The sequence below is a fragment of the Euphorbia lathyris genome, chromosome 6 (genome assembly GCF_963576675.1).
Source record: "Euphorbia lathyris chromosome 6, ddEupLath1.1, whole genome shotgun sequence".
NCBI lineage: Eukaryota > Viridiplantae > Streptophyta > Magnoliopsida > Malpighiales > Euphorbiaceae > Euphorbia > Euphorbia lathyris.
This window is the reverse complement of record NC_088915.1, coordinates 22,772,099-22,799,413: the sequence shown is the minus strand read 5'-3', so window position 1 is coordinate 22,799,413 and position 27,315 is coordinate 22,772,099. Positions and strand designations below refer to the sequence as shown.

The following is a 27,315-nucleotide window of genomic DNA, read 5'->3' as shown; positions in this document are numbered from 1 at the left end:
AAGGAAGGGAGGGTTCTGCGGCTGCCGCGTCTGGCGTTGGGGAAGGAGAAGGTCCGATGTTTTCGGCTGTGGACCGTGGGGTTGAGCAGAACGTTGTGATGGGGGGGACGCGTCCTGCGCTTCATGCTCTGGGAGTGCCGGCCGCACAAGTAGGGTATTCTTTGCGGCTTGCGCAGGCCGCGCTGGCCGCGCAGGCCGTGCTTGCCGCGCAGGCCACGCAGGCCACGCAGACAGCGCAGGCCGCGCAAGCCGCGCAGGCATTTGTGCCGGGGGACTTAAGTCTTTTACTTCCGGGACAAACTATGGAAGGTGTTTCATCCCCAGGCACTTGGGTTACTCAGGGCCAGCTTGCCCAAGGTTATCAAAAGGATGGGGGAGCTCCCTCCTGGAGGGATAAGTTGTTAGGGGTGGTGGAGGAGGAACCCATGATGGAGGAGGATACTTTTAAGAACGATGATGGGGATTTTCTCTCCGATTCCGATTCTGAGGATGGTCAGCCTGAGAACCCTTTGTGTCCTAGGATCCGTCTTTCCTCAGAAGACAAGCGGGTCATGAGATCCAAGTGGAAATTGGCATTAATTGTCACTGTTTTGGGGAAAAGAATCAGTTTCAACTACTTTGCCCAGAGGATTCAGGCTCAATGGGCTAAGAAAGGGAAGGTTACCATCACTGACCTTGATAATGACTATTATGTCATTAGATTCACAAGGGCTGAGGATTACAATGCGGTGGTCAATGGTGGACCGTATATTATCTCCAATCATGTTTTGGCTCTGAGACCTTGGGTCCCAAATTTTAACCCCCATGACTGCTCTGTTAACAGAATCCTTACTTGGGTTAGGTTCCCAGGCATTCCTCTTGAATACTATAGTGATAGATTCCTGAACAAGATTGGTAGCCTGGTTGGTAAGGTCCACCATGTCGATAAGACTACCATTGGGGCAGTAAGAGGCAAGTTTGCCAGGGTCTGTATTGATATTGATCTTGCTAAGCCTCTTCTTTCTCAATTCTGTATTCAGAATAAGGTTTTTCATATTGAATATGAAGGTATACATAATATCTGTTTTGAATGTGGTATGTTTGGCCATACATTTGAGGGATGTCCTAAGAAGAGGAAGGAGGCGGAGGAGTTGATGCAACCTATCATAGGTGGAGCTAAGAAAAGTCAAGGGGAAGAAAGGAGTTTTGGGCCATGGATGCTGGCCAAGAGGTCAGTGAGAAGGAAGCCAAGTGCTAATGTTAGTTCTATTCATCCGCCAGATATTAGTCGGAAGATGACTACGCTCCAGATTGCCCCTGAGATCAAGGTCAGACCCCCGGATATCAAGAAGAGGAGTGAGGCTGGTGTGGTCTCAGCTTCTGGCTCGGGGTCTAGGTTCGGTGTCTTGTCCCTGGAGGAAGGTCGGGAATCGGACCCTTCCAATGAACAGATTGATTTGAGCATGCCTGGTCTGGAATCGGTCGAGCCTATTTCTAGGCGGGGTAAATCTATTAATCCCCTCTTTGTCTCTGATGCTAAGGATAAAGGGAGCTTCCAGTCTCACCTTTCTACAGGGGAAGGGTCGAGTAGTAAGGCTGTTTCTCTGAATCCTCCTGTGGATGCTCCTATTGGAAAAGCTATAGGAGTGAGTAAGATGAACATGAAGAAACTTAAAGTGAAACCTAAGAAGAACCTTAATGGGTTAGACTCTTGGGCTAAAAGGGGACCTTCTGGGACTTCCTCTAGGCTCTCAGGAGCCCCGAATAAATACCTGATCTAGGGTTTGGGCTTGTGTTAGTAGTCTTCCTTTCTGATGGATTTCTTTGTTTGGAATGTTAGAGGTGCGGCGAGCAAGGCAACCCGCATTCATGTTAATGATCTTATTAAACAGTTTAACCCCTCCTGTTTTGTTCTTCTAGAGACCAAGGTCAGTGGAGCCAAAGCAGACGAGGTGGTTAGAAAGTTTAAGAATTGGAATTGTGTCAGATCGGAGGCTACTGGCCGGGCTGGGGGGATTTGGCTCTTTTGGAAGCCATGTCTTGTTAATATTGATATTGTTAGTATGGACTGTCAGTTCATTCATAGTAAGGTGTGCTACCTTGGTAATAAACCTTTCTTTGTTACCTTTGTTTATGCCGATCCTGTTCTTTCTAATCGTACAAGGTTGTGGGAGATCCTTCATTCTATTAGCTCTAACATGGTGGAGGCTTGGTTGGTGGCCGGGGATTTTAATGATATTGCCCTTTTAAGTGATCAGAGAGGAGGGGGTAATCATTATGTGAACCGGTGCCTTAACCACAAGCGTAGTATGGATCTGTGTGGGCTTTCAGACCTGGGTGCTGCTGGCCACAAATTTACCTGGAAAAGAAATAGCTTGTTTGTGAGGTTGGATAAGGTGTATGCTAATGTTGCGGCTATCTGTAGGTTTCCTGAGGTCAAGGTGCTGAATCTCCCCTTCCCTCACTCTGACCATTGCCCTATCCTCATTAATTTGGTCAAAAGTAACCGGCTGAAAGGTAACAGACCCTTTAGATATCTTGTGGCTTGGGATTCTCATCCCGACTTTAGGAATTTCGTGAAAACCAATTGGCATCCCCACTCTGATGTTCTCCTCGCTGCTGAGGAATTCAGAAGGAAGGTGGTTGTTTGGAATAAAGACATCTTTGGCCATATTATCAGGAGGAAGAATAAACTCTTGAGGAGGATGGAAGGCGTTCAGCGTTGCTTGGAGGCTCGTTTCGACCATAGCTTAAATGGTCACCTTAGAGCTCTCCAGAACGAGTTGGAAGCTGTGCTTAGACAGGAAGAGCTTCTTTGGTTCCAGAAGTCTAGGAAGGCCTGGATTCAAGACGGGGATCGGAATACCAGGTTTTTTCATCTCTCTACGATCATTAGGAGACAGAGGAATAGGATTGATGCTATCAAGGTCGCTAGTGGCGAGTGGATTTTTGAGGAGGAAGACATTCGTCGCTCAGCCCTTGATTTCTACAAGGACCTGTTTAAAGAGGAAGCTGTGGACTTGGAGAGTGCCCACTCTGGTATTTCCTTTCCTCGTTTGGGGGAGGAGGCTATTAAATATGCTTTCCATCCTATTGACCTTAAAGAGATTGATCTGGCCTTCTCTAGCATAGGGTCCACTAAGGCTCCTGGGATTGATGGTATCCCCGCTAGTTTCTATCATAAACACTGGGATACTGTTAAGGAGGGCATATACAGTTTTGTGTTAGGAGTTTTTGGTGGCTCTAACGATATCAGGTCGGTTAATAAAACCCTCATTGTCTTGATTCCTAAGGTTGTTAAGCCTTCCTCCTTCCTCCAGATGAGACCCATCAGTCTTTGTAATGTTTTGTATAAAGCTATTACTAAGATTGTGGCTAATAGAATCCGGAAGATCCTTCCGGATATAATTAGCCAGAACCAAGGGAGCTTTGTTCCTGGTAGACAATTGATGGATAACGTTGTTATTGCCCAGGAGGTTGTCCATTCTATGAAGATTAAGAAAGGTAAGAAAGGGATTGTGGCCCTCAAACTGGATCTGGAGAAAGCCTATGATAGATTGAACTGGAGCTTTCTTCTAGATAGTTTAGCCAAAGCTGGCATCCCGGAGAACTGGAGGATTTTGATTGAGAAGTGTATCTCCTCTCCTGTTTTCCAGGTCATGATCAATGGGGACATGTCGGATGAGTTTTCTCCCTCCAGAGGAATTCGTCAAGGAGATCCTATGAGTCCCTTCCTCTTTGTTATTGCCATGGAAAGACTGTCTCACCTGATCCAAGAGGCGGTGTGCAAAGGGACTCTCCACCCTGTTTCTATCAACAGACATTGCCCCCCTATTACCCATTTACTCTTTGCTGATGACGTCATGCTTTTCGTTGAGGGTAATGAGGAGCAAATTAAAACAGTTATGGATATCCTTGATTGTTTTTGCGAGGCTTCTGGCCAGAAGGTTAACATCCAAAAGTCCCGTATGCTTTGTTCCAAAAATATGGACAATAGCTTGTGCAGAAGACTGAGTGAGCTCTCTGGCATACCTCTGACGAACTCTTTGGGGAAGTATCTTGGGGTTCCTCTTCACAGTGACAGGGTTTCCAAAGCCTCTTTCAAGGATATTTTGGACAAAACTAATGGTTTGTGTGCTAGCTGGAAAGCTAATTCTCTTTCCCTTGCAGGTCGCCTTACCTTGATCCAGTCAGTTAACTGCGCTGCTCCGAACCACATCATGCAGGCCTGTAAGCTTCCTGAGCCTGTCCTTAGTGACCTGGATAAGATAAATCGGCGTTTCCTGTGGGGTGAGTCTGGAGATGGGAGAAAGGTTCACCTGGTCCCGTGGAAGGAAGCTTGCCAGCCTAAAAACAAGGGGGTCTTGGTATTAGGCAGGCAAAGGACAATAATAAAGTCCTGTTAATGAAACTTCTTTGGAGAATGTGGCAATGCCCCTCCTCCCTTTGGGTCCGTCTCTTGTGCGGGAAGTATCGGAAAGATAGAATCTTTGGTGGCCCGAAGGAGAGGGCTGTTAGCTGTTCCTTCCTCTGGAAAGGGCTCAGTGCCGTGTTTGCTGAATTCTGTACGGGGATTGGCCTGGAGGTGGGTAATGGTAGATCTATTAGCTTCTGGTATGACACCTGGATTGGTGATAAACCGCTGATTGATGTGTGTAATGCCCCTCCGTCGGCTGATCTCCTTTCTTGGAAAATTGCTGATGTGGTGGACTCGGGGGGAGACTGGATCTGGTCAAAGTTCGACTCTTTCTTTAGTCTGGAGACCCTTCTTAACATTAGAGGAGTGAAGATTAGCAATCAAGAGGAGGATAAGGATAGACATTGCTGGGCCTTGACGAATAATGGTACTTATTCTTGTAAATCGGCCTATGAAGCTTTTACCCCTAATAGGGCTGATCCTCCCTTGGAGATTTGGAAGTCCATATGGTCCCTCAAGATCCCTTACCGTATCAGGAGCTTCCTTTGGCTGGGTATCAAAGACAGGCTCCTTACGAATACGGATAGGCACAGAAGGCACTTGACTGAGTCTAGTGCCTGCAGTAGATGCAGAGGCAATGTGGAGACCTTGTGCCATGCCTTGAGGGATTGCCCAAATAGTAAGAAGATCTGGGAAGGGATCCTCCCTCATCACATCCTCCCTTCCTTCATGGCCTTTTCTGAAAGGGACTGGTTCTCTCAAGGAGCCAAGGGGAACTTGCTGGCCAACATGGAGCACGGTGCCATCCTCTTTGCTATTACTTGTCACCAAATCTGGAAGTGGAGGAATGAAGAATTATTTGCGGGTAAGGCTATCCTTATTCCTGATTTACTGTTTTTCTTCTCGAAGAAGCTCTTTGTTATTACTAAAAGCTTTGAAAGAGATTCCCTTGTTCGCCCCTCCCCGGATAAAGAGATCCTGCTAGTTGGCTGGAGTAAGCCTAGAGAAGGGTTTGCTAAGTTGAATACTGATGGCTCCTGCCTTAGCAATGGCAGAATTGCTGCTGGAGGAGTTCTTCGGGATGCTGGTGGCAATTGGATGGCGGGGTTTACCCATAACTTGGGGACGGGCTCCTCCTTTTCTGCGGAGCTCTGGGGTATCTTGTCAGGTATTAAACTCGCCATTCGCATGGGTGTTAAAAAGCTCTCGGTGGAATCTGATAATCTGGAGGCTATTAACAGGATTTCAGATAGCCAGGCTGTTTGTCTGAAGAGCCAGAATCTCATCAAAGCTATTTTGAGGCTTCGTCCTGCCTTTGAGTATCTTAATTTCTCCCATATTTTTAGGGAGCAAAACCGCGTGGCGGATCGCTTAGCAGCTGCTGGGCATGGGAGAATGTTAGGTGTTTCTACCCTCTCTGTTCCTCCTTCTTTTCTTTTGCCTTCTCTCCTAGAGGATAGGATTGGGGTCAGCCTTCCTAGACTGATCCCGGTGTAGGTTTTTTGTTGGTTTTGTTTTTTTTTCCTTTCCTTTCTTACTAAAAAAATATAATATATTAAGGAATAAAAATTATATATATTATATATAACAAATAAATATAATGTAGATATAAATAATAAACTAATTACATTCCAAATAAACTTTCAAAAATGCCAAAAAATCTTTAAAAAACTTTTTTATTTTTCAGCAGATTTAGAGACAGAAATTCTGAGAAACCTTTATTGGTAAAGAAAACAATCAAATATCTAAAACAGTCCTTCAAACTTTTCAAAAATATTAAAAATACTTAGATATAATCTAAAAATTCACTTTAATCCTAAACTATCCAAATTGGGTCATAGTTTGTGTAACGGGATTCCTAAAGTAAAAATTTTGGTTTTAAATAAAAAACGATTAATTTAGAAATTCCAAAAAGTGTAAAAATGAAATAAAAAATACCAAAACGAGTCTAGTTCCTCAGATTAATACCTTTTCATAGGTATTCGATCAAAACGGCTTTATTTTCCTTAATTCGGATGTCGTTTCTAGTGAATCTTATGTCTCAAAAATATTCCGCAAGGGTTCGAGAATGCCTAGGAGCGTCCCCTCTACCTCGGGCTATGTGCCTATTTATAGGTACGGAGCCGCCTACACTAGGCGTGAGCCCTTCGGCTCCCGTCCGTAAAAATAGGCGGGAGCCGAAGGTTCACGACCATGGATTGTGAGCCCACGACTGATGTTTCAGGGCCCGTTTTTCGGACATACCCATGACTAAGCGGGTGGGCCCGGTCGCTCTGGTCCGAGGCTATATTCGGTGATTTTTCTTGGCTTCGCTTGACTGGTATGAGCCTGGGGTTTTCGTTTGAGTAAACTGTCTCATTTTTTTTTACTTTTTATTTTTTGTGTGAATCAGTCCTTTTTTACTAGTTATCGTAGGTTTTCATCATAGGTCCTTCGACTCCGGTGTCTACAACGGTATATCCACTAATTCCCACCAAATGAGCTGTGTTTGTGATCAATTTTTCTGCTCCAATATTGAGAATTTCGAAGACCTTTCGAGTAATAATATTGATGGAGCTACCTGTATCAACAAAATCCCTCCGGACTTTAAAATCTTTTATTAGCATCTCAATTACTAGGGCATCATCGTGCCATTCATTTAGTTTGTTTTTTATGTTGCCAACGTAGAAATTAAACCGCAACTCCTTCATCTTTTTCAAGGCGGAAAACCTTCTCTTTCTTCCACTTGGGTCGTGGCCCCAATACTATGACATTGACCACTCCTTTAGGGGTACGACCTTCTTCTTTTTTCTTAGAGTCTTTCCTATATTTATTGAGGAAAGGATCTAGTTTACAACTTTCAGCCATCTCTTCGTGCTCTATGATTAATTGTCTACAGTCTTCGATTTCATGGTCTTCACTTTTATGGAAGTAGCAATACTTTCCGTTGCTTCGGCCTTTTTTGAGTCTGTGTGGGTATTCGATTCACATTTTGTTATCCTCGATCCAAAAGAGCATCTCCTTCTTGGGGGAATTAAAGGTGACATGGGGATTGTCCATTTGTTCCCGAAACATTTGTGCATTTCTATCCTTTTGCTCTTTATCCCTCGATGATTTTTCATTACTTGAGCATGGTTCCTTTTTTAGCAGAGAATTCGGCTTGTGTTCGTCCCATCGAATCTAACTTCTTGCCCTTTTCATCAATTCTTGAAAATCTCTAGGTCTGGATGTAATGATGCTATGTTGAAACGCTCGGCTTCGGCAATTGCTCACCATGGAATCAATAGCTCCTCCCACACTAAATTCCTTGACTCTAATTGCTAGGGCCTTGAATCGCTTGATGAATTGGGCCAACATTTCTCTTTAGCTCTAAACCATTCTATTCAAATCTTGCAATGTTTTCCCTCTGGTATGGAAGTCCTAAAATGATTTATGAAGGATTTTGCCATCTGGTTAAAGTTGTGGATAGATCTAGGGAGGAGCTGCTCGTACCAGAAGGCTATCGACTCATTAAAGGTTATGGGAAAAAGGCGATAGAGAACTACATTCGTAGCTTTTGTTGCTTCCATAATCCTTCTGAAATTTTTGACGTGATTCACCGAATCTCCGCTGCCTCTATATTGGCAGAAGGTAGATATACGAAACCCCCTGGGTATTGGTTGGCGTTGGATTTCTCTGGACAAAGGCGTGCATGTGTCTGTTAGGACCGAAGGTGCGGCGTATGTAGAAAATCTATCTTTGTTTTCCCAAACCTATTTCTTAATGATTTCATACATTTCTTTTTTAGTAATGGACTTATCTTCATCCTCTTCTTCTTTTGGTTTGTTGTTCTCACCATATTTCCTATGAGTTGACGATATCTGCGAGGGGATAGTCTACCATATTTGCTTTTTTCTGAACGGTGTCTGAGCTTTTCTTTGGAAATTTCTAATTCTTCCCTTCATCTGGAGGGAATTCTTGATCTAGAATATCTTCTTCTTGGTGATGGGTTTCAGGCAAACCTTCTAGGTGTTCACGATGGTCGATGGCTGGATCCCCTTGTATTGTTTTGATTGCTTTGCAAGGTCTCTTAAGTTTTTTTTTTAGTTTTTTTTTTAATTCAGCCATCTCTATTGCATGCGCAGTCCTGATGTCACCCATCTCATGTTGGATGGCACCAAAGTTTTGGCAGAATCGATTGGTGACTTCGTCTACCAATCTTTGGTACTGGGATTCTAAATGTTCTTATCGTCCACGCTCACCGCACCAATGTGTATCTGAACTTGTAACCGAACGTCCAAGATTCATGTTGAACTTTCCAATGGAATTCCTGTAAGATAGAATAATAGGTCAGAGAGGGGTCGACGAATCGGCTCCGATGCTAAGTGAGTAGGTGTTGGAAGGATTGGAAGAGTATGAACTGTTTGAGAGATAGAAGTGTTAACGTATCCTTTGGTATGATCATACATGTCTATTTATAAGGTTTGAGCTGAACCCTTCCTCCTCTACCCTTCCTCCTCTAGGAATCGTATCTGCATTAGGATTCCTTCTTCTATTGGAAGTTTGACTTTGGGAGAAGTCTTCTATGGAAGAAGTCTTTGCCCTAGCCGCGTGGATGTTTTCCTTAATGGAAAACGTTCCATGGAAGTTCTTGGTGGATCAGAAGGTCTATACTTCTACACGTGGTATTTGATCCGAGTGCCCCTCAACTGCTACGTGTTCTTATTCGTTTTATACAATATCTTCTATATGTCATTCATCAGTTTTATGAAGAGATGAAGATCATGAAAAACAGAAAACTACTCTTATTGTTTAGGCCATAATTAAATTGAGTTTTTTTTAGTAATTATTATTGTAATGCTTTCTCTAAACTCTGAAGTTGGATCATAAAGTTGATTCCCATTTCAGAACATTCATACCATATATCAAACATAACACCTGATGAACAAATAAATACTCTGTTAGTTCCATATATGGATATGCAAACTTATTAAGGTAAAAAACTACTTCTTGAGCATCTCCACTGAACTTATCATAGGAATTAAAAGCCTTAACCTACATTAATTCTTGATTTAATTACATCCCAAGCTTTATCCATGTTTCTAAAACTACAGTACAGACACAGCATATCAGTGGAAATTGTTCACATTTTAAAGACTAAAGAACCTGAGAGAAATATATATTTTTATTTTATAAATACATCTCTATGTAAATATATAGAATATATCAGAAAAGTAAACTGAAATGGAGATCATAGGGACACTTTTTACATCAAATTAACGTATTCTAACTTACCGTAAACAACGTAAATTCAACATGACAAAAGAGTAAGCTTCTTCCTTGTTTTGCTCTAAAACTACAGTTTTTTATTCATTGTCTTGCTTTCCGAAAATCAATGGAAATTCCTCGTCTTGCTCGGAGAAACCAAGATCATTCCCGGTGACCTTTAACGACTGGTAAACTCGAAACATGGACCATCTATCTCTAGGCCGAGCAACCACACAATTCAAGGCAAGTTTCAAGAAGTGCAAGATTTCCTCATCATGTCCTTTACCACAAAGATTCTTATCAATGACATCCTTGATTCGGCCTGAAATCGAAATTTGAGTTACCCAATCCACCAAGTTACCCTTGAATCCTTCTTCACCAGTTGAAACATCAAGAGGTTTTTGGCCTGTCACAAGCTCAAGAAGAACCACCCCAAATCCATAAACATCCCCTTTCAATGAAGCAACCATTGTACTTGAATATTCAGGTGCTACATAACCAAATTCACCTAATTCCCCGTGAACATAACTAGTCTCGTTCGTATCCGAGGGATCCATAAGTCTTGCCAGTCCAAAATCCATGAGTCTTGCATCAAAGTCTTCATCAACAAGAATCACATTTGAGCATATGTTTTGGTGCAAGAAAGGCGGCTGGCAACCGTGATGAAGCCAAGCTAGAGCCCTGGCTGCACCCAAACCAATTCGGAATCTCGTTGGCCAATCCAATAAGCTAGCATCCCCATGTAGTAAACTATACAAAGTACCATTTGACATATGCTTATAAACCAAAAGCTTCTCATCTTCCACAAGACAAAACCCCAAAAGTGGTGTCAAATTGGGATGCCTGACTTGTCCCAATTGGTTCATCTCTGATCTGAACTGTTTCTCACCAAGCTTACAAGAATTAAGGCGTTTGATTGCAAGAGCTGATCCATCAGGAAGAACAGCCTTAAAAGTAGTACCGGTCCTTGTTGAGATAATGATATTCTCAGGACTGAAATTGTTAGTAGCTGCCATTAAATCAGCCAATTTGACCTTAACAATAGGCTTTTGAAACAATAAAACCTGAGTTAACTTATGAGCTCTCAATTTGTGAGTCCAATTAGTATCATCATCTCTTCCAATTCCATAGCCTCCTGTCTTTCTCCTAGAAGATCTCAAATGATACCACCACCAAACCCCAATTCCCAACAATAAAGATGCAGCAGCCCCAAATATCCCAGCAGCAATTATAATAGCAAGATTCTTCTTGCTCAAACCACCACACTTAGATCCTATAAGCTCTCCACAAAGTCCATCATTCTGATCAAAACCAGCAGGATCAAAGGTACTAAAAAAAGAGGGAATTGAACCAGAAAGATCATTTTTTTCCACAGAGAACTTCTTCAACCTATTCAACCTAGAGAGTTCATTAGGTATAGGTCCAGAAAGTCTATTATCTGAGAGTACCAGATTATTCAAGTAAGTACAATTAGCAAGATCAGGTGGAATATGCCCAGAAAGATCATTACTAGACAGATCAAGAGTAACTAAAAAGGGTAACCAAGAACAAATCTGAGTAGGTATGGTACCAGAAAGAGCATTAGATGAAAGATCCAAAGATTGAAGGTTCTTACAGTACTTTAAGGAGTCAGGAACTTGTCCAGAGAGTTGCATATCCCTTAATTGAAGGTTGATTACCCTGTTCTCTTGATCATTCCAGCATGAAACACCAACAAAATTGCAGACAAACCCAGATGATGAATTAGCAAAGTTCCACGAACCCAGCTTCCTTTCTGGGTCTACCAGCGAATCCCTAATTCCTTGCAGGCATCTCACATCATCTTCACCAACCGCACAAGAAAGTAAACAAGTAACTATTAAAGTTACAACCTTTACACCATTCATGGCTAACCCAGATGAAAAATATCAAAAATTCCTAAGTTTTACAAGTTATGGAAAAACATGGTGATATACAGAGAAAGAGAGAGGAGTCTTGATGGGTGAAAGAAAGAATCAAACTTTTGTGCCTTCAAACGTTTAGAATGGTCTAAAAGGAAGAAAGGAGAGGCTGCATTGACTTTTATGATATATTTACATTTTTTGTGGAAGAAAATTAGCACATAAATGCTACTATAAGATTTCTGGTTAATTTTTAATTTTTTGTTAAATAGAGTTTAGAACTTGTTTGACCAAGTAAAGCGTTGTTCAAACTACCAATAGTCAAGTCCACCATCAATTAACACTGGTTATATGTGTTGTATACTCTGCACTAATTAATGTTTTTCCTCCCTCTCAAGTGCTTTCAACTAACTTTTTCCTATTCTTTTTTTTTTCTTTTTCTTCAATTTCCGCAATGCGCTTACATTAAAGAAGAAAGAAAAATCTCCACCAGACCCGAATGTAATTCGAACCCATGACCTTCCAAGGAATAGGTAAGCTCTCAATCACTAGACTAATAAGTTAATATTTTTTTTACTTATTAATATTTTACTTTAGTAATGAGTTAATATTAATTATATTTTTTTATCATTTTAAATTTTTATTAAATAAAAAGAGGTTGAATTTAATGAGTGATATGAAAAATGAAAATAGTTAATAAAAAGAGATAAATGGTATTTTAGTCTATAATTTATAAATTTAATGTAAATTAATTATTTTTTTACGATTTAGTTAAATGTGACAATTATTTTGAAATGAATAGAGTAACATTTCTAAAGTTTTTGGGTACATATTAAAACTTAAAAAAAAATCATCTCATACAATGGTTGGAAAATAAGATTTGAACTGCTAAACCAAGATAAAAGTTTAATATCTAGATTAAAAAATTAAACTAAAAAATTTTACAAAACTAAAACGATTTATATTTTAGAAAAAAAAAATCACCTTGTAAAATAACTTATATAACGACGGTTCTCTATATATTTAAAAAAAAATCCACTCTTCAAATTTTCTTCTCACTAAAACCTAGCAAGTTTTTTCTTTTCTTCCTTGTTTACAAGTTTAAGTTTTAGAGGAATTATAATTCTAAGAAAATCAAATTATAATACTTCTATGATCTCTACAAGAATAAAATATTTATATTAAACAAACTTTACCATTTAGAGATTACATATTGATTTTTTTTTTTTATTCTATCATGCTCTATTATTATAAAATGGTGTGTCATGTTATTTTTCTTGCTCTAGAAGAGTTCAACCCACTCTCTTCTTTACTGTTTTGCATTGCGATATATTTTTTGGACAGACTAATTTGCAAGATATCGGCTTTATTCCTACGCTACTGAGGTCGCATTTTCTTTCTTCTAGTCATCTGCCTAAGATCAGCGATCTATTATCTTCTATATGGCACTCAGTTCTCAGAGCTTGCTTTTTTCCACAATAATTCTGCTTGGATTATCACCACTCAGTCTAATCTCTATTTTTGGACCAATTCTTGGATTGATCTGTCCTCACAAATGGGGATATCGTTTAATGACCGGCAAACTATGGATTCGTATGTTCTAGACTTCTTGAGTGAGAATGGAATTAAATAAAAAAAATCAATTTTACAATGGCATGTCGATGAGATGCACAATCATCGCGACGAGATGCATGCAGAAAGATTGTAGATCCTTTCTCTAAACAAGCGTTTTGAATGCCCAATTTGTTAAAGCTCAGTGCCAACTTTCTCCAAATCACAAATTAGGGTGTTAGGGTGACAGTAGAAGACTTGGATTTTGTTGCAATGTGAGACTTCTTATTATAAATGGGTCCTTTTTGGAACCATTTGAAGACACATCAAGCTTAGACTTCTCTCCTCTTCTTCCTCTTTGTTGTAATTCTTAGTTATATTTCTGCTTCTTTCATCAAGAACTTGAAGTGTTGTTGTTATTGTTTTAGTTCGCGTTTGCAATTCAAGTTTGTTATGGAATTCAAGCAATAAAAGTAAGTTTAAATTTAATATAAAAGAAGTTCCCTTCGTCATTGTCACTACGATCTCCTCTAATCCGTACTCTTCTTTTCTTATCATGAACTCCATTATTTATCACTCTAAGATGTGTTGCAATCTAAGAAGTTCCCTTCGCTTTGTATTTTTTCATCTTCTTGTAACTCTTACTTTATTTTGTTACTTTAATTAATGGACTAATAATTGATAATAAATAATGTATTAATATAGAATATTGTTTGTGACAAATTTTAGGAAAAAAGGGAAAATTTGTGAATTTTTTTAGCATGACATCTTTATTTTTATGACATGGATGCTTGAGGAGAGACTACTAAAGTGGAGCTTATATATCTATATAGCTTTTCAATTTTATGTTGCTATTAGCGATATTTTGAAGCCAATCTCAATTTCAATCTTGTCACGTGTGATCTTATATGCGGGCATGTCAAAGAAAATAATTCTCAATTGGATTGAATAACCTTGTATTGGGTCTCCAGCGCCTTTATAAAAACTTTGCTAGATAATTAATTTTATTTAAGATATTGCGGATAAGTAAACGGCTGGCAAATAAAGGTAAATAAAAGTGCAAAATTGATACATGATTGGAGAAAAATGGATATTTATTGATGTAAGTAAAGGTCCGAATACATGTGCATAAGATGAATAATTACAATTGAAATTTCTATATTAATATATAGATGAACAATTACAAAATAAAGCATAAACAATTCAATAACATGTACAGGGATCGAATTGCAATAATTACGATAAAGGAAATGGAACGAAATATTCAAACGACAAACTCGGAGCCACAGTTAGCAATCTCAATTAGGCATTAAATTAACGAGCACTTCAAGCGGCTGGCACAGAGCTGGACTGACTTCATCTTCGGGTATCTGATTCACACCGTTCTGGACGGCTTGCAAAGGGAACTAGTGTTTAACATTGAGCAGATTTGGGTTGGGCTTTGAATGTCTCGTACGAGAATTTTTTTCGGACATGGAATCGGGCAAAACAAAAGGCTAAATTGAAATTCAGAATGTCTGGAACGAATATTTATAAGAAGTCGAGAGTAAAATCATACTTTAAAGATTCTAAAATGGAGTTGGAAAACGTTGGATAGAAAATGATTTCAATAAGCTTTACATTTGAATTGTGAGTTATTAATTTTTTAGAATGAAGTAATATACTCTTTCAGAAAATAATAATAATAATAATAATAATAATAATAATAATAATAATATGTTTATATTAATTGAGTTGGGTCATATTACTAAAAAAAATTGACTTTTTTTTTTTTGAAAAGAAAAACTTTTGAGTTATTCTATATAAAAAGTATATAATCTAGTTATTTTGTAGTTGATATATTTTTCTTAAATTTTGAGATTCAAGTATGTATTCTTATATTTTTTTCATTAAAAAAAACATTATTATACTTAATAGAAATCTTTAAATGGTAATTAAAGGAGAGCCAAAGAGAAATATGAGAAATTCTAGCCAATAGGATTTTGATATTTAAACTACTTAATCTCACAAACCTATTGATTGATTGATGAAAAAGCTCAATCATATGATTCTGATTTCCCATCTAATTTTAATCAAATGGCTAGAAATTATTTGATTCATTCATGGAAAAGTTGTCCCACACACAAAGATATTCAGTTTCAATTCTATTTTATAATATTTTTTGTAGAAATGAATATGATGGATTGAAAGCCTCTATGTTTAAATTAAGATAATGGCATGGAATGTTTCAAAAAAAAAAAAAAAGATAATGGCATGGAATCATACAAGTTAGACAATATTATCAGTATTTATATTTGTTCATTATCCATTATATTCAAAGTCAAAGCCTAACAGCCTTCTCTACAAGACACATCATACCTGTTCTTTTATATATTCTTCTTTTATTACACAAATTCCTAACTGTTAGGTTTAACAAAAAAAAAAATATATATATATATATATATATATCATGTTGCAACGAACAAATCGAACCGCCACTTTGTATGATTAATCACGCGATAATTTTACGTCAAATTGCTTCCATAAAAAGATAAGATCATTCCACGAGAGTTGGAGATGAGAGAATTTTGGCAGAGTCTGGATGACACTTATATGTTACGGTAACAATATGAATGTCGTCTATTTATAGTGGAGGAATTAGGTCTTAACCCAATTATCTAAGGATAGTCTAACTCTACTAGGAAACTGATAGGACTTTATCCTTATTACATTAGAATCTTATCTGATCCGTGACAGTTGTAATAGAACATATTTCTTAACTCATCGTATTTATACTTGCAAATAGTTCGTGCGACCACTATATTATCGAGAGCTCTAGTGTTATACACTTGTTAGGGATATATAATTACTTGATGAGCATACATCGAAAATTCGTACGCCTTATCCTAGATTTCGTATCACATGCACTACAATCCATTTGATCTCTATAGTTTAGCATAACAAGTACGCACTTATCCATAATTATCCGGGTAGTGAAGCATAGAAACTCAAGATGTGAACACATTGCAATCTTTCCATCATAATTTAACTCGTTCGTTTGGTTGGTCCCTTCCAAATCAAATAACTAACGACCCTTACAGAGTGTCCTTCCAAGATAGTTGACGATAAATTTTGAAAAACATCAATTGTAAGGGAAAACAATTTAAGTTTTTTTTAAAATTAAACCTTTATTTTATTGAACACATGAAAAACAACATAACTTTTTATTTTAATTTATAGTCAAAGAGCTTTATTCTTCTTTTTAAACTTTACTTGTTTTCTATCGAATCGCTGTCTATATTCAACTGGATAATATTAATATCTACCCCTTAAACTATTAAATATAATACGAAGACTGAATTGAGCTGCCAACCCTAAGTCAGATTAAATCTCTAATAATATATCAATCCTCCTAGGATCTTTATCCATAACAATCCAAAAGTACATTTAATGTAACATAATTTATATAATAGAAACCTCTTTTGACTAGTCCTCATTTTCATTTCATAAGTATAGATAAATTATTTGAAACCTCTTATTGATGTGATATCGTTGTCTAAACTGGTGGGATTCCATTCTCAAGCAAAAAGAAAATGTTCACTTACATGCTTATTTTCAAGCAAGAAATTTCTTATGCAAACTGCTCTGAAATTGAAATACCCCTCTCATTCAAATGGAGTTCAAGACTCTAATCAATTCAACAAATTTGAATATATAGTACATAATTTTGGTTACACATTGCACTACGTTACTGCTTTTGCACCAAAAAAGATTAATTACATAGCAAAGCAGCAGGTCTACTTCCGATAGTTGAATCACTATATTAATTATTATATCAAGAAAAATTGATACGAGAAGCAAGTTACCATGGGAAACGAGGAAGAGCTACAGAAGATGTGTGCAATCAGTTTCATCGTCTTCTCTTACTGCCCTTTCCAAGCTGTCCGCACTTGAAAGCACTTTCCTGCTCTTGGAGGAATGCTCTTGCCTTCCCATACTTCTCTGTTCTTTCTGCTTCTGCTATAACTTTCTCTTTTTCCTTCACATCAAATAAGAAGGCATTATCCTTACGCAGTTCACGAGCTGCCCCTTTAGCTTCTCTTTTTACTTGTTTCCTTAACTTCTTTCTTTCAGCTCGTTCCCGGTCTGGATCATAATCTCTACCTTTCACAAAGCTGCAAAAAAATACCAGAATCAAATGTTTTAACTTCCGCCCTTTCTTGGTAGCATAGTTCAATAGATAACTAAATAATCTCAGGCTAATTATTATTTACTTCTCTTCAAATTTAGGAGTTAGTAGTTTGATGGGCACTGGCTTCTGCTTCCGTATTTGAAGTGGTTGCCGCAGTAGATAATGCTGACCGATATTCTTCTCAATAAGTTGAGCAACATCGTTAAATTTGTCTTTTAATGCTGCTGGAATGTTTTCCTGTTTTGCCACTTCAAGTATTAACTTCGAAACTGGCAAGAATATTTCAGGAAAGGAACTCAGCCCTTCACAAGTCTCCACATATCCACGTAGAGTTTCAATTACAGAAACCAGCACGCTAGCCCTGTGTATCGAATTCATTTATGAATTAGTAAATAATGCAGAATAGTGGCACTGATATGAAGATAGCACCTAAAATGCCAATTACCGTTTAAGCACCACAACAAAATATCACATAAAAAGCAAACGTAGGATCAAATTCTAGCATAGGATGTTGATGACAGCTTACTTAATCACACAAAAAGCAAACCTAGGATCAAATTCTAGCATAGGATGTTGATGACAGCTTACTTAATCACACAAAAGAAAACGTAGGGACATCTTCAGCGCACAGATTCTAATTTACACAGTGAAGCTCCTTTTGAAACATCCTATTACTAAACTGAGATGATTTGGGGGGGCTCATTATTAGAGGGGGGGAAAACTACCAAGTAGGTTAAAACCAAATAAAAGAAGCCTAAAAAGAGATGAGACAGGTCATGAGCAACATCATATGTTTCATGAAGCTCGAAATCCGAAATATGAGATTTTAGGCTGACAAAATAGCTGAGCTGGAATATTTATATATGAGTTTAACATGTATACCCATTAAGCCACCATCATTATAGATGAAAAATTGCTTCTATTCTGTGTATGAGTCCTAGTAGTTGTAGAAATGTAAAATTTTCGTTATAACTCAATTATATAACTCCTTTCAAAAATTTCTGGCAGTAGTTCTTAAAGAATCCACAATGCAATTCTGAACTTAATTATAACACCAATGAGATCTAAAGCATAAAGTTCAAGTAACACAAAAATTATCAAACCTGAAATTATCAGAGCTGAAAATAGGTGAGTCCTCTGGGATGTCCATTACCATGAAGAAATTCAAGGGACCAATCTCACTTGCACATTGATGCATACAAAGCAAGGGCCGGACCATCTTAAGTTCCATAAGGTGATTTAACTGACAGTATAAAAATAATAACAGTCATTTGGTGAAGTAACTACAAGCAGTAAGATCTTCATTAATTTCAAAATTGAAAAGCAAGTATATAGTTGGAAAATACTACAGATAGAGTCTTGAGGGAAATACATGCCTTCCTTCCAGAACTCTCATTCCAGGTTCTCTTGAGATGATTAATACATAATTTAATACATTTGAAGATAAAATCCAGGTCCATTTATACATTCACTTCTATATATATTATTAAAACTTTGGAACATTTGTAAGCCAACCAAGAATTTTCAATTGGTTTCTATTAAAATTTCCAGAATGAAGAAAACACAACAAGACTTGTGATCTTTTGCAATATCTTTTATCCTCTTCACTCATTTCTGGTTGGGATGAGAAGCTCATTCTGTAAAGTGAGAGAAAAACATGCGCGCACACACAACAAATGAAATGAAATCCATAATATAAAACACAACTGTCATGGCATCATCACCTGAGATTCCGGATAATGCATTGTCTTTCTTTCAATAGCAGCCATCAGCACATTTTGGAGAAACATAATTGCTTCAGGGCAGAACTTCTTAGATTGTTTAGTAACCTGCATCACAATATATTACACTAATTGGCTGCAACTAAAAAGTGGGGCAAAAAGCCAAGCAAAGCTTACTTGCATATAGCCTAAGAGATGTCATAATCAAGTATTATATAATTACTATATGCTGAAAAGTATTTATTTCCTTGACCTAATAAATGTAAATTAAGCATCAAATATTAAATAATTACTATAAGCCGAAAAGTAACACGTTCATGCTGATGAGACAATATTGATATAAGTTTAGGACGAAATCAGGACTCAGATAGCCTGAAATAAGCTTTAACAGATCCGACCAACAACTAACGATGAAGATCTTATCATAATGAATGCATGATCAAGCAGAAAAGCGGGTGCTACAAACTTCAGTATTGCACTAGACTTGGGACAAAAAGGATGGATCAGAATGCACATACAGATAGCACAATGGAACACAAGAAAGAACCAACTGCAATGTCACGAGCCGACAGGACGGGGCAACGCATCAGATATTCACACATCAACAATATCGCAGGTGTCATGACAACATGACGGAAGTCGGAGCATGGAAAAATCATGGACCACAACCTCAATAGAGACAATGTTTTCATAGAAGGCCAACAACTAGTCTCTGCAAGAAAAATGGTACAGTTTAACAGCTGCAGAAGAATAAGAAATGAAAACCCAACTCTGTTATCATCTGACAGTTAACCTGAGTTCTTAATAGCTTCACATAGTTGTGCTCGCATTCGCAAGATTCTTTGACGAGCACATATTGCTGAGAAGTACGGAATCTCCATGCTCATCTCTATCAACGGCTTGACAAATGTGTTCAACAATTTAAGATTCACGGGCTTTCTATTTGCTAAGATGGCAAAATACTGCAATAATAGGCCATAAAATACCTGGGAAACAGAATATTATCCTTCAGATAACAGAAGCAGACCTATAGTGAATATTTCAATAGAATAATCAAATCATGCATAATCAAAGTCCTAATAATTTATTCAACACTTGAGCATATTCAATAGATGAATAATAATGACAATAATAACAAAAAAATAACAAGTGAAAGTTCGATAAGAAAATGAAGCAGTAATTAGTATCTACATTGGTGCAAACTAAACAAAAAAGATCATTTACACTTCAGAATATTACTTTTTTTATTCCAAAATATGAGTGCTGTTCTGACAGCTAACCAAGCAAAAGAATGTCAAGAAAAATTACCAAGTTATAACGCTACTATACAAACTTGAGAACCTATTCTTGTCCTGTAAAAGAAAAGTACCACCTCATACAAACGCACATAGTTCAACAATAAAAAAAATGTGCAAGGATTAAGTTCCTTACTTGCATTTTCTTTCGATTTCCTGCAGCAAGCTTTATTGAATTGGTTTTCTGAATTCGACTGATTATCATAATAATATCATCATTAGAACGATCATCCAATAAAGCAGACAGTTCTTCAGAGCTTGTTGGGGCTTGAATTAAAAAGGGAATATCTGGTTTCAATGAATTCTGCTTGATTTTCTTTGCATCCAAAGATCCTCTACCTCCTTGTGTAGTCTCAATGTCATCATTTTTCTTCGATTTTTTGTGGTCTCTTGGCTCCATTTCTTCATTTTCATCACCAAAATGTTCATCCTCTTCTTCATCCTCCTCTAAATCTGTGCCAAGATTATCATCGTCGCTTTGTTCCCAGTCCCTCAAAGACACAGTTTTACCATCCCGATTATCTTCACCGCTATCACCTTCATCAGAACCTTCATCATCAATCTCGTCCTCAGCTTCTTCTGAGCCTTCAGAAGATCCATCAGATTCATTCTCAGAGTCATCCACATCTTTTCTTTCAAGAATCTCATCAACCCAACCCTTTTTAGGCTCATGTTCTTCATGAAGAGAGAAGGAATCACCAAGATCATCCCCTGATACTGACCTTAGCCTTGTCGATGGCTTCTCAACATCATCATTCTCTTCGTCACTAGAGTCACCCATCCGTTTCAGACGCTCTTCCTGGAATAAGGGAATTCCATTTATATTAGACAGAATTTGTGGCAAAAATGATATCCTCAAATTCTTTATATAGAAATGTGTGCACCATCATTTGGTGTGTCATATTTAAGTGAGACACAGTAGCAAACATTTTTACACTGGTAGCAGAAGCATACCTCTAATTGCTCTAGCCGTTCTCTCTCCTCCTGGGCAATCTCTTCTGGTGTCTTTGTCCTGTCTGAAGGGAAGGCACGAATATCCAGGGACATCTCTTTCACAAGTTTATCATAAGAATCGGGTTGGTCCTGGAAAAGCAGGTAACATGTAAGTTTTTTGTGCTATGCAAGTCAGGCATGAAGTCTTTACTTCATTCATTAATAAGCACTGCCTGGGTAACGAAGGATTAACACCTAATGCTCTTAAACAAAATGAGGCAGAATGCAGTATGATAAAATTGACAAATAACAAGTTTTACAATATATGCATGCGCCTCCAACACAAAAAGCAAAATAAAAACCCAGAAATTAATTACTGAAACAAATTGTTACAACCCAGTTTCATAGGACTGTACCTGCCTAACACCTTCCAGTTTTTGAGCAACTGATATGTTACCCTTTTTCAAATGCTCAATAGGAATATCCTTATTCACAAGAGCCTTCAAGGCATTCATCTTGCCTGGTTCTGTCAATGATAACAAGGCCTGAGACTGCACTAAAGATGTGAAGTTTTTATCTAATTCCTCCATCAAGTGCTCATTTTCTTCCTTTTCTTTCGCTTTTTGAGCCTGGTATACAGTGCCAAAAAAGAGAAGGATATTAGAACAAACATATTATGTCATTTGCAAAGCAATCTCAATTGAAAAATGGTTCTGCACCTTGAAATACTTGCTCTTCAAAATAACCTCCTCCATCACTTCCTTCTTTGTTTTGTGTATCTGAAAGGGGGAAGTCATTAATCAATCAGGGTCATGCAATCATTGGGCATTCCCACTAAAACCTCCTCAAAAAGCACATATATAGAATTGTATTCAAAACCTTGCAGAAAATCTCTCAAATTTTCAGCACAAAATTTAGCAACAGACTAGTAGATAAAACTCGCATATCTGAAGTTTGAAGACTAATGAACCAAAAATGAGGTAACAGGGCAGGTCTTACCTTTTCCTCGCCTTCTGCCATTCGTTGTCCCAGAAATGGTGCACCATGCGCATCAAAGTTCCTTGAGTTTCCTACAAATGAACACAAAATAAATGAAGTCATCAGCAGAAATTCTAAAATATTAAATGAAAAGGCATTGTCAATCATCATATAATACTTAGAAACAGAAGTCAATACATAGAATTTCACTTCTGCCTTAAGTAAAGTTAAAGCAACAGCAGTATTTATATCATTCATAGGGAGGTAACTATGGGATCTTCCAAGGACAAGGTAAATGTATCCTGCCCGATATAGAAATGCACTTCCAATAACAGAGATCCATTGGCCATATCCCTCTCCAAAGTCCAATCTGAGAAGAAAGGAAGAAATGGAGAAAGAGGAATAGGAATAGGGTACTTGGACTGACCAGGATACACATATACTTCAATTTTACAGATTATGTTCCCCAAGAAGCAATTAATCTAAATATATTCAAGAAAATGAAATGACATCCAAGGATATAAAAGCCAGGCGTATGAAGGAACAAAAATATCCTTTCCCATGTTAGAAAGGACTTCAATTATGTTCTGGTAACATCAAGACATAAAAATTAATGCCAACTTTGCGACAATAGAATGCAAAACTATGGTGGGTAACACAACACAGCACAGCATGGCACACAGTAACAAGAATACTAGCATATATGAAGAGCTGAGAAGCTACCTCAGATGGTAGAAAGACATGCTCATAGCAAAAAACTAATGTATCAAGCAAAAATAGCACTCCTAAAGCTTAGCCACATGACTGTATCCCTCTATGTGAGTCAGAATCCACACAATAGTATTGCACTGAATGCAACAACCAAGAATAATAAGAAATAGAAATCAGCAGTTTCTGTCTGCATGACCAATAAAAGGGTCCCAAAGAGTATGTTCTGTACTACCTTTAAGAGAAAATATATACTCGCAGCAATTACAAGCAAAAATTGAAGTGAAATCAGAAATAAATTAGGTAAAATCTATTCATATAATATTGGCATCATTGGATTAAACAAAGCCCTATAAACAAGATGAAATCTATACATACTCCTTTCATTTGCTTCTGCGTCATCTTTATAATCATCAGATATCATTCCTTCTTCAAAATCATCATTCTCTTGAAGAGGACCAAGATTTGGAATATCAAATTCCTCCTCTTCTCCATCTGATAAGTTATACTTGCTCTTCTTGCTCAATTTTAACTACAAAACGAGTGAACCACAAATATATATAAATATATATAAATAAACATAAAGAGACAAAAAAAATAAAAATAAAGAGATGGCACCATAATTGTACAGGTAAAATCGAAAATCAATAAATCCTTAGTCTCTAAATTAATCTATTTGTACTGATCAGAATCAAGTTTATTTTCTAGTTTAAGTTACCCAAGGAAACCTATAGAAGGAAAACAGTATTATTATATAAACTATAAAAGCACGTATCTTGTAACCAAAACAACCAAAAACATGAACAATCACTATGTACCAAAATCATATTCAAGCTGATAAGTTTTTCTAAAATATTTCTATTTCACTATGGAACCACTTGTTGAGATCCCCACTGAAGTACTCAAGTGCAAATTCCATAAGATGAGGCGAGAAAGGGGGAAAGGGGAGAGCAAGTAAGTGAAATATAAAGCTCTTTATTGATTCTAGGCAGCAAACAAACAAGGAAATACAAAATCAAACCTGACGCTGGCGCTGAGAGCGCAGAATACCCTTATCGAACTCCCCGAGCTCATCATTGTTCTCCCCAATTCGCTTGTCCACAAACTGAGACGACTTCCCGCTTTGCTCATACTCCTTGAGCAGCGTCTTATTTCTCTGCCACCATCAAATGACAGCATGTAAATTTAATATATCACATAAATTGATAAAATTACAAAATATTGAGAGGTACCTTCTCAATGGCGATTGAACGAGTAAGGCCCATGCGGCGTTCTTCGCCCTTGCCTCTTTTCTTGCCGAGGATGTCAAATTTGCGGCGGGACCATATCGTTTCGAAAGGATTGGCTTTGGGGGCTGTGAGCTTCATGGCGGCGGCCTTCGGACCTGAACTTTTGTTCTTTTTCTTCTTCGCGGTCTTGGTCTCACTTGCCGTTCCTTTAGCTATCTTCACCATTGTGGCTCTGTAACAAGGGAGAGCGAGAGATGCGAAGGCTTTACAGAGGGTTTAGGGTTTTAAGCAAGTAATATCATCAGTGAGTTTGTTCAGTTTTGGTCGTTGATGGCAATCAAAGGTCTGGGTGGGCACGCAGCCTAATGGAAGTAGGGTAAATGGTTGAAGTTCGGGGTCTGTTTTGGAAGAGGGCATTTGTTCGGGGAGTTTCAATAAAGATACCACTTTGTTTGGATTAGGTGTCCTTAAGTAGGTTAAATTATGCTCTTGGTCCCTTAACATTGCTCATACTTTCATCATGTTGAATATTTTGATCTAAAATTTTTCCTCTAAATAATGCTATAATTATAAATAAGTACCTATAAAATGTTTGGTTAAAATAAGGGAAAATTACAAAATTAGATTAATGGTAAATATTTAGACCTATTTCATCACATGCTTTAGACTATTCACCTTCTACAATACTCATAACACCCATGTAACTACTCAACCTTGCCAATTCACTTCCTCCCTCGAACGGTAACGTCGTTTTGCGATCGGTAAAAATGAATTTACGATCGCATTTCCAACACCGGCGAAATGGCTAGAACGAGAAAGAAGAAGGTAGACAAGGTGGACGAGAAATAGAAGAAGAAAGTATGTGATTTACTTAATTTTGAGTTTTTATATATGTATTGAGGGGGTATATGTGCCGGAAATATGTATTGGGGTTATGTAATAATGTTTATATATACATTAGTGATTTTCTGGAGTAATTTTTACTGTATGCATGTGAACCATGCTTAGTCGAGGTCTGTTTGTTCCAAAACAGCCTAAGAACTACATCGGATGTTGCTCGCAACTTTTGAATACGAATCGCATTTCGTAAAATGCGATCGCATTTTATGAATCCTCACCGCATATCGTAAAATGTGATCGCATTTGATGAATTTGAATCGCGTTTCGTAAAATGCGATCATATTTGAGCTAAAACCCTATCGCAAATGTGGTCGCCTATGTTGAATGTGCTCGGCCTCTTGCTTAAACCATGTCGCATTTTACTGAAATGCGATCCAAAAGGATAAAATGTGTTTCGCATTTCATTCTCTGGATCACATTTTAATTAATTGCGGTTATCGCATTTGCTTAATTGGATCGCATATTTCTATTTGTGATGGTGATTTTATGATTGAAATTGACTGAAATTGATTGAAATTGTATGAAATTTAATTTAAATGCATGAAATGCAATTAAAGGTGCCACCGGTGAAGATAAAAGCTGCAGAACAAGATAGTGGTACGAATTTAAGTACCTTTAGAGCTTGGGTTCGAAAGGAACAATAACCGTATGATGAGATTTTGATGACATGATTGATATACTTGGAAAATTGTTGGAAGATCAAAGAACGGCATTCCAAAGCAGATGTTTTGGACACCTTATGGAAATCGGTAACTTCTCTTTCTCAAGTGCCTTTATTCATTTATTGCTAACAAGAGAGATTGTGCACGAGAACTCAATGGAGAGAGAGATGTGGGTTGATATCACCGGGGTTGAATTGCGTATAAGTGATTGGGAATACGGGCTGATGTCAGGATTACAATTTGGCGGTTTGGTTGAGTTTACGAAAAGGATTCAGAAGTTAAAGAAGAGGGTGATATTGACCAAGTACTTTAGTGGGATAAAAACCATAACTCACGGTGATATTTTTCAAGTGTGGTCGGACACTGATTGGAAAAAAGTGAATGTTGATGAAGCTGTAAGTATGGCGATGTTGTATTTTGTGCATCGTTGTTTACTTACAATGGAGAGATTGCGATTGGTGAATGTGGATTGGACAGTTCTTGCTGATTATCTCATGCTATTTGATGCATTCACGTGGGGCAAGGTGACTTGGACTGAAACATATAAGACGATGACAAGAGGTATTGCTAAACAAAAGGAAGCAATTATCGACAAAAAAAAGGCTTTTCCAGCTAAATACCAACTGATTGGATTTGCTCATGTAGTCCAAGTAAGTATTTTTTTTACCAACTGTTGAATACTATTTTTATATTTTATTAACGTTCTAATCATTGGATTTGTCTACCTTGTACAGGTTTGGCTATTTGAGCTTTGGAAGGCGTCAAAGACTTTCTACGTGAAGAAAACTGAACTTGCTCCACCCCGTGTAAATAGATGGAAGACAATCAAAGTCCCAACTTTTGATCAAGTGTTTAAGCTTCCCACTGTGAGTATCTCTATGTGATGTTCATAACGTTTACCTTATATTTAGTGTTTGATATATATGTATTTATAGGAAAACACTCCTCCCCGATCCAAACTTATTGTGGAAGATACCGAGAAGAATGCTTCTTGGTATAATGCTCTTGTTGATTATATTGAGGGTCGTCTGCCTGATTTTGATAAGCTTTTTGAGTCGTTTATTGATGCTGACGAGAAGGACGGGGAGGGTAAGGATTCTAGTAAGGAGGCTTGTAAGGGTAAGGAGGATGGAGCGGGTGATACGTATCAGGAGGGTAATGAAGAAGAGGGTGAAAGGTATCAAGAGGGTGATGGAGTTGATGAGGAAGATATTTGTCCGAGGGCCACGAGTTTGATTTTAGTGGAACTGATGGTGTTTATTTTAGGAATCGTATAGCTGTAGAGTTATTTCATGGTACTTTATTGGACTATTAGACTGGTGTATGTATGCATTTTGTGTGAATATTATATGAAATAGGTTGAAAGTGCATGAAATTTGTGTTGAAATTGCGTGAATATTGTATGAAATAGGTTGAAAGTGCATGAAATTGTATAAAATGCGATCGCAATTGTTGAATTTGCGAAACGCATTTATGGTTCTGGATCACATGTGTTCAAATTGCGATCGCAATTGTATAAAATGTGAGCACAATTGTTGAATTTGTGAAACACATTTATAGTTCTGAATCGCATGTGTTCAAATTGTGATCGCATTTTATAAAATGTGATCGCAATTTGAACACATGCGATTCAGAACCATAAATGCGTTTCACAAATGCAATAAG

At 37.7% G+C, this 27,315-nt stretch overlaps 2 protein-coding genes across 2 annotated transcripts; both read right to left on the bottom strand.

Moving 5' to 3' along the window:
• Window positions 1–9,521: 9,521 nt before the first annotated feature.
• Window positions 9,522–11,708, bottom strand: LOC136232781 (inactive LRR receptor-like serine/threonine-protein kinase BIR2). The gene has a single exon (XM_066022187.1). The coding sequence runs from the start codon at window positions 11,506–11,508 to the stop codon at window positions 9,721–9,723; it is 1,788 nt and encodes a 595-aa protein (XP_065878259.1). The 5' UTR covers window positions 11,509–11,708; the 3' UTR covers window positions 9,522–9,720.
• A 4,970-nt stretch (window positions 11,709–16,678) lies between these two features.
• On the bottom strand, window positions 16,679–24,501 carry LOC136232517 (uncharacterized). Its single transcript, XM_066021721.1, has 14 exons — window positions 24,092–24,501; window positions 23,881–24,015; window positions 23,238–23,391; window positions 22,173–22,243; window positions 21,893–21,952; window positions 21,590–21,802; window positions 21,195–21,323; window positions 20,377–21,039; window positions 19,739–19,931; window positions 19,464–19,657; window positions 18,949–19,053; window positions 18,328–18,467; window positions 17,307–17,585; window positions 16,679–17,207 (listed from the first exon to the last, which is right to left on the bottom strand). The coding sequence occupies exons 1-14, from the start codon at window positions 24,311–24,313 to the stop codon at window positions 16,943–16,945; spliced, it is 2,823 nt and encodes a 940-aa protein (XP_065877793.1). The 5' UTR covers window positions 24,314–24,501; the 3' UTR covers window positions 16,679–16,942.
• Between the last annotated feature and the right edge of the window lie 2,814 nt (window positions 24,502–27,315).

Coding starts and splice junctions, on each gene's coding strand:
- LOC136232781 (XM_066022187.1), bottom strand. CDS start 11,508: ATGAATGGTGTAAAGGTTGTAACTTTAATAGTTACTTGTTTACTTTCT.
- LOC136232517 (XM_066021721.1), bottom strand. CDS start 24,313: ATGGTGAAGATAGCTAAAGGAACGGCAAGTGAGACCAAGACCGCGAAG. Junction 22,244..23,237: donor CGCAGAAGCAAATGAAAGGA/GTATGTATAGAT, acceptor GTTCATTTGTAG/GAAACTCAAGGAACTTTGAT. Junction 21,803..21,892: donor TGAAGAGCAAGTATTTCAAG/GTGCAGAACCAT, acceptor ACTGTATACCAG/GCTCAAAAAGCGAAAGAAAA.